The 7,577-nt window shown below is 45.7% G+C and overlaps 1 protein-coding gene across 2 annotated transcripts; it reads right to left on the reverse strand.

Annotated features, from left to right (window-relative positions):
- Positions 1-310: 310 nt before the first annotated feature.
- Positions 311-7,235, reverse strand: PHF5A (PHD finger protein 5A). 2 transcript variants are annotated; one of them, XM_050904255.1, is made up of 4 exons: positions 7,163-7,235; positions 5,739-5,762; positions 4,137-4,303; positions 311-1,009 (listed from the first exon to the last, which is right to left on the reverse strand). In XM_050904255.1, the coding sequence occupies exons 1-4, from the start codon at positions 7,212-7,214 to the stop codon at positions 920-922; spliced, it is 333 nt and encodes a 110-aa protein (XP_050760212.1). In that variant the 5' UTR covers positions 7,215-7,235; the 3' UTR covers positions 311-919. The 2 variants fall into 2 exon arrangements, with proteins under 2 accessions (XP_050760212.1, XP_050760220.1); XM_050904263.1 differs by lacking the exon at positions 7,163-7,235 and adding an exon at positions 4,679-4,794.
- Between the last annotated feature and the right edge of the window lie 342 nt (positions 7,236-7,577).

The following is a 7,577-nucleotide window of genomic DNA, read 5'->3' on the forward strand; positions in this document are numbered from 1 at the left end:
ATTGGATGTTTGCATGGTGAAACAACATCCACAGCCGTATTAGCTAGGATAAGGGTTACAAGCTCAGCGATCCTCACGCTACGGGACAAAATGATCAGTGGCTGGGATCACAGGCAGACAAAAGCGATAGCCATTCCCTGAAGCTCCTTGCAGCAAGGTCACATGGCCATAAGCAGACACTGTCAGAAACCAGATAACCCATTGTGCAGTTCTAGCTGGGCTAATCCTGTGTGTCCCCAGAAAGCTCCAGAGAGGCTAGGCACAGAATGAACCAGGGAGAAATCCTTGTTATACAAAAAAAACCCAAACAAACAAAAGAAGAAGCTTTATTGGTATGCATCCTACAGAAATGGTTACAAGAAAGGGCCTTGGATTAATCTGTCAAAGAAAACATGGAACAGCTGTGCTCTCCCTAGGAAGGCACCAGCCATGAGCAGGTTCCTTACAAAACAGGGCAGCATGGAAATATACTGGAGGGGGGGAGCAGACATGTGGGACTGGTGCTCTGTTCCTCAATACTGATGCGTGGGGCAATGTCAAACAATTGAGAAGAGGCCTGGTAAGAAGAACCACAAGGTGTTTCCCCACACCAGAAATGGCACTTGCTCTTTACTGAGCTGGTCTCCTCCACGTGTAAATACTTGCCCACCAGGATTTTTATAGCGAGCTGGGGCAGCTACTAGCAGAGCCTCTGAAAAGGCAAGAGACAGTAATCCTCATTTGCTCTTTCTGATAGTTCTGATGAGGTTTCAGTCCCCACTCAGTCCGTTACTTCTCCAACCCCAAGTATGCTACTGAATTTGTACTGCTTTAGAAAAAAAAAAAAAAAATCAACTGGTTTCCAATAATAGTAAAGTCCAGAGATGTTCCAAGACCCTCTTGCCAACCCGACAGGAGGTGTAGCCACGTACGGATAGGATCACCTCTTCTTGAAGCCATACTTTTTCCTTTCATAGAAGAGATCTGTCTTGGAACTGCCCAGGTTGACGATTTTGGGGCAACCATCTCTCTGTAAGAAGAAAAGAGGATGTAAGTCAGGAGATGGGCAAACAGAACAACATCATCACTTACAGAGTTCTAGTAGGTTCTCAGTTCCCACGCTCCTCACCCTGTCCTCAACACACATTTTGAACACCTGTGCAGACAAACCACCCTCCAATTCTGGTTACTACCAGCAAGAGAGTGGAACAGAGAAGAGGATGGATGCCTTTTTAACATTACTCTAGGACATTCTCTTCCTCAGGGTGAAGATGGAAAACAGCTCATATAACATCAGCAGTTTAATGAAAAGGATGCTCAGTGCCTCAAGACTGGATTCTTTCTAAATTAGGATACGCAGGATTTATAGGGCCCAGAGGAATAACCTTTCCCCTCCTTAGCCAAAACGAATCTTGTTGCTTTAGATGTCACCAAGTCATTCTTGTGTTTAGGGACCCCTCTCAGCTGTGACAGCAGAACTGATTCTCAGATTTCCTGCATCGTGGATTGATTACTGCAGGGGCTGTATGGCCATCTTGGGAGAGGACAGCTATTCACAGCAGCTACACAGATAAGTTCTTGTACCTGAATTCCAGTAGATGGTGAGAAAAAAGCCACAAGAAAAGCAAGAAGGGGAGTGGGGGAGACCCATCTCAGAGGTGTGGTTGCAAAAACAAATCAAGAGATGCACCTCTTGGTGTACCAGGAAACATTTGTCTGTGGGCCACCTGAGCCCGGTATCTGTATAACTCTTGAGGGCAAAATGTTGTGGCTGGCCACAGCAGCTGTGAGGGGCCCACCAGGCAGAGGAACACGTGTCCTTGGCTGTTGTGTAAGCCCGAGTGGATTAGATTTAGAAAGCCTCTGGGCAGATGTCAGCCGCTGTAGAAACTGCACCCAAGCTGCCCCACTGATACCTGCTCTTGTGCAGGAGATGCAACCCGGTGGGGAGGATCTGCATAGTAGAAATAACAGGAGAGGAGGGGAAAAGAAATCATCCCTCCCCCATACACCTGCCACCACCCATCTCTAGCTACTGTCTCCTTATTTGATTTTGAACCTCAATAGTAGGACTCTTCCAAGCCTTGCCTCCCACGATCCAGGGAGTCTGTGACAATCTTGACAGCATTATTGCAGGGCTCTGTTCATTCTTCCACCTCCTCCTAAGGACGCAGCACATGAGCATGCTCCTGTCCCCAAGAAAAGATTACTTTTTGCAACTCAGAGCTGTCCTGGGTGACAAGGTGGGATTTTGGCCCTTAGCCACAGATCAAAGTGGGGTGAAACAATACCTCATTCTTCACTCCATCAGAACAAATGAACCAAGAATAACCAGGGCCTTTGCCTCGTGCCCAGCAGCATTCTACCTCCTCCCTCCATTTTAGTATTTGCTTTCTTGCTTCACTATCTTTTCCAGTCTTTCTCTGAGGATGATGGAAGTGCTGTGACTGAAACCTTGGAGTGTTAGAGCTTCAGGTACAGAGTTCTGTCCATCTGCTTTTCTTATTCACATCAGCACCAGCTACCATAATTGTGACAGGCAGCACGCTTAACTTTCTCATTCCGGGCACCCTACACCAGTGCCAGCACTTTTCAATCCTGCAAGTCAATCATGTCAAATCTGCTGTTTCAGATCTGCAACAATCCCTAACATTTGAGTTTGCTGGTACAGAACAACTGTCTTCACCCAGCTGTCAAAATACCTCAGTTCTGACTCGTCATTCTCCTGCTCCTCCAGCTCTACGTTTTCTACAATCCTCCCTTGCAGAGCAGCTGGCTATTTCACACCTGAACCAGACATGATAAGCTATAGGTGAGCTTAGGTTATGAAAAATACCTGTTGGAAATCAATATGAATTGGTAAAAATAAAACCAAGCCTATTTTACTCATGACTTATCAAACCAGGTGTCTTGGTTCCAAAGGCAAGCGAACAAAACTACTGTTTCTCACAGCATTTCTAAAGTAGGAGGCAGCACCACCATCACAGCACTTATATCCATATTTAGATACTAAGAAAGATTATGGTCCTGTCAGATCTAATGACTAAATTCAGACAAGGACCTGCCCCTGTCCTGAATTTAACTGCAGGCCTCCCCAGAAAATGTAGGCACTGCAGAGAATTAAACCAGTAACTCACTCAGCTGAGCATGTTCCTCTAAATCAATCTGAACCATTCTCTCAGCATGTTCTCCACTGTCATTAGGGTGTGCTGGAGATGGCATTTGCAAAGCACCAAAACCCAAACAACCTTTAACAGACACTCTTGCAGCTATCAAGTCCGTATTCTGGGGATATTGCAACTGTAAGCATCATGTTTTTGCTTCTCCCTAAGGTCTTTCTACCACTTCATTTGCAGTTCTTCACCTCCTGCACTTATCGTGTTGGATATTAACAAATACCTTACAGGGAGTGAACAGGTGCCTCATTTCACATGCACAGTGGCTATCTTTCAGCACAAGAAGATTATAAAAAGATTATAGCACTGACTATAGAAATAAGGGATCGTTACACCAAAAAGGGTTAGCAGAAAAAGAGATGTCTACAATATAGGCCATTCCAGAAAAGAATAAAAAAAAAATCATATCCCACTGAAATTGTAAAATAAACTAATTTAAACTTGTAAAACACAATTAGTAGTGCAGACACTGGACACTAAGATCTAATGTTATGTTGTAATCCAAAGGAAAACACAGGTGGTGATTCCATAGGCCTTACAGTACCGTACGTGCCCTTGGTCAGTGGCTGATAATGGACTTCTAGTGAGGAGCTGCTCCTACCACTGCCTTTACAGTGTCTGGAATATCTCTGACCCTGATAGAACCTAGGCTAGTAAGATAACAACTTAAAGTGGTAACTTGCAGCATGTGGAGGAAACGAATCATGAGCGTGCAGTGCAAAGTAGTCAAAGATCCTTCGGGATGAAGAGAGTTACAATACCTCAAAGTGCTACGATATCTCAAAATGCTTTGCAAACATGGGGAACTACCAACAGCGGAAGAAAGGTACGAGGTAGTGAAAACCGGTGCCAATATTGGTAGTGGAACCCCAGCGTCCCGTGTCCCAACACCAATTTCAGTAGCTCCAAGCCCCTTAAAGGTAAGCATGGCTACTAAATAAAGACATAACCAATACAACAAGAGACTGGATGACAACGTACGTCTTTTTCCTGGATGGTACACTCCTTGCAGTAGTAGGCATCAGACACTCCTGGACCCCCGCAGATCACACAGCGCCCTTGGTATGAGCCGTAGTTACACTCATCACATATGCGCACGAGAGTGCAGGGCCGCACATAGGAATCACAGATCACGCATTTGCCATCACCTGCAAGTACAGCAGAGCCTTTGGTTACAGAACGTCCTTTTCTCCACCCCCACATCGAAGAGGAAAAGCTTCCTAGTCAAAGAACTTGCCTCAAAGACAATACAATTGAATCGCAGAAATTTATCTTGCGGGCACAGGGTGCAACTCTGTATTTGCACACAGACTTGAGAGGAACAAGGGCCAGTAGCCTGCAATATTTGAGTTTTTTTATTTATTCATGCATTCACAATCAGAGAACAAACCCAAAGTCACTTCTTCTGTGATTAGCCAACACCTGCTTAGATCATACCATTACTTTTACTCTAGAACTTTTCCTGAATTTTTCACTTGTGGAAAAAAAAAAAAATGCTGGACTGACAGGACTAGTATCCTTACCTACACAGAAGCAGCAGTGTAAGCCTCTCCCACAGTGCCACATCAACAAGTCTGGAGTTACTATCCTCAAAGAGATGAGATAAGAGATTGTACTTGTGGTCCCTTTAATCCTTCATCTGTGAGAAGGCCAAAGAAAGGGCAAACTGGCATAAACAGCCATTTCACAAAAGTTGCTCTTCCTTTCTCACAAGGAACTGAGTGAAATTCAAGTACTCATATCATATAGGCAAGCAGCCATCAGATGCCATTGACAGTCTCTGCTGTGCTGGACCTTATCCAAAACACTGACCCAGGGATGAAAGGCTTCATATCCTATTACCAGTTCCCAAGGCATCTAATCCGGACTCCCACGAACAGCTCATTTAACCTGCTCTTAAATCTCCTGCACGACAGCCCTCAACTACTACCAATGGGAATCTGTTTCACTGTGGAGTGCTCTTGAAAACAATCCTGTTGCTTCAGACTGTGCTTCTCCCCACTTTGCTCATTTTCATACTATTTTTGAGTCACGAATTAGTCATCTTATTTGTTCTGTTCCCCTACAAGGATCTAATGACAGATCATACTCTTTCTTCCCTTCTACAGTTGAGCACTGGCATTTGATTCTGTGGTTTTTTTTCTGCTAACTCTAGATGTCGTGTCCGTCTCCCCCCCCATTTCTTATTCTCCTAGACGCTGAAGGGAACCTTTCTCAAGGTGTGAAGAAGTCAGATTCCAAAAATGCTTTTTTTTTTTCCCTGCTTTGAAACGATCAGGCTGATCATTTTGTATTACAGATTACAAGGAACCAATCAAGAAGTCACTGTAGCCTCAGCTACTGAAAATGCTGGCAGCATATACTCTAGAACAGCATGCATTTGTCTGACAATCTATTTGAGCACGTAACTTTCTAAGTATTCATTGGTTTACACTTGCAATATACAAGAAACTGTTCTGATCTCAAAGAGTGACATCAAGTTCGTGGTTAAAGCAAAAATAGAATCCAATCCCCAAATCCAAACTGTATGCTCTAACCACAAGACCATGTTCTCAAGTAACTATATGTAGAAGCTATACTTACATTTTTCACAAAGCCTTCCGATTGCTGTAAGAAAAAGAAAAAAAATCATTTGAAGCAGAAGCAGGAGAAAAATATAAGTAACTACAAGCTTGAACATCAAATAATTATCTTCTGCAGTGAGCAGTCTTTTAAAAAACAAAAAAGTACATCACAGAAACAGCTTGAGCTTAAATACAAACATATTTATGATAAACAATATATATCCTCCTGGAGACATTTACCAAGATCAAAGTTTAGGTGCACCGTGAATGCGCAATGACACCCACTGACAGTAAGAAAACCTACATTCATCATTCCATTTCAAACATAGCCGATGTACCTGACCGAATGAAATCCTATACATGAGTCTTGGCATAGCTTTTTCACTGGTTTTAATGAGACCCCCCCAAAAAAAAGAAAAAAAAAAAATCAAGTGTTTATTTGATTTAAGGCAGCCCAAATACCTTCTTCACTTTAGAACATGAAGGTAGTTAAATATATCTTAGAAGTCTTGTCACTTGTCTAGGAAACTCACAACAATGATGTTAGTAACTTGGATAAATGCCATAAATATCAAGTTCTAAAGACCAGATGTCCAAGTTCACAAAGACTAAATAGTGATTCAGTTGAAGTTTGAGGGTCAAGGGATTCGTCAGGCTGGAAATGAATTTTCAACTTAGATAAGACTGTTACCTCCATTAATCATTCTAAAAAGAAGTTTCCTATGGATAGTGCAGCTCAATATTTTTTGTTTACAGTTCTTTCAGAAAATTGCATGTTAAATTTGCTTTTCCAAGGAGTGAAAAAAATCTGGAAGAGGTATCTCAACTTCTAATCTTATACAAAACTTCTTTAAGACTTAGCAGGGCAAGTTCTGACCCAAGTGACAAGAATAAAGCTCATTATCTGTATACAGGTATAACCTGGCAGATAATTTTATCTTGCAGCCATAAAGATGCTCCCAGTCCCGGCTGAAGCCTTCAGCTCATTCTCCTGGCTGCACTGGCATGGCCAACGCAACAGGAGTAAAGTACACCAAAATCGTATTTTTCTGCGTACGGCCATCAACTTCATCTGCCTTTCCCCCCACCTGAGGAACAAGAGGCGGCCGTTACGCACGCGCTAAAGCCATTCAGCTCTACCGAGAGAGGCCCGGCAGCACCTGCACGTCAGGGCGGACCCCCGAGGGAAGCGCCCAGGACAGGGTTAGCGCCAGGGGCCTTCCTTACAGAGCCGCCTCTCCCACTGCAGGGGAGGAACCCATAAAACACGCCAGAACGTCAAAATAAAAAGTGAAATAGAATAGGGAGGGAGGAGCGAGGCGGGCGCCCCTCCCCCCCCCCGCCGCCAGGCCTAACGGCCACGCGCGCGTCTAACGGCCACAGGCGCTCGCCTCACCCCGTAGCGGAGAGAGGGTGGGGGGGGACCCCCCCTCCGGGACTCACCCACGCCCGCCTGCTTGCGGCAGAAGATGAGGTCCGGGTGGTGCTTGGCCATGGCGAGGCGACACCCCCCTAGCGCTGCTGCCCCGCGCGCTCACCTCCGACCCGCGCTCCCCACCGCCCCCGGTCCTGGCTGGGGTGAGGACAGCGCCCGTCTAAGCACCGCCCCGAACGGGAACGCCGGAGCGCGATGGAGCGGAGGGCTGCCGAAAAAACCTTCTCCGCGGAGCCGCTCCACCCTCAACCTTCCCCCACCCAGGGGAAGAGCCGCGCCGCGGCCGGTGGCCCTCTTCTTGGCGCGGATACCTCCCTGCCAGGACCTGCGCGGCCCCGCCCCGAGGCGCCCCCGCCCGCGCGCCGGAGGTCTGAAAGGGGCCGCGTGACGCTATCGGAGCGCGACTTCATCTTTGTCAGTGAA

The sequence above is a fragment of the Gymnogyps californianus genome, chromosome 1, assembly GCF_018139145.2.
Source record: "Gymnogyps californianus isolate 813 chromosome 1, ASM1813914v2, whole genome shotgun sequence".
Classification (NCBI taxonomy): domain Eukaryota; kingdom Metazoa; phylum Chordata; class Aves; order Accipitriformes; family Cathartidae; genus Gymnogyps; species Gymnogyps californianus.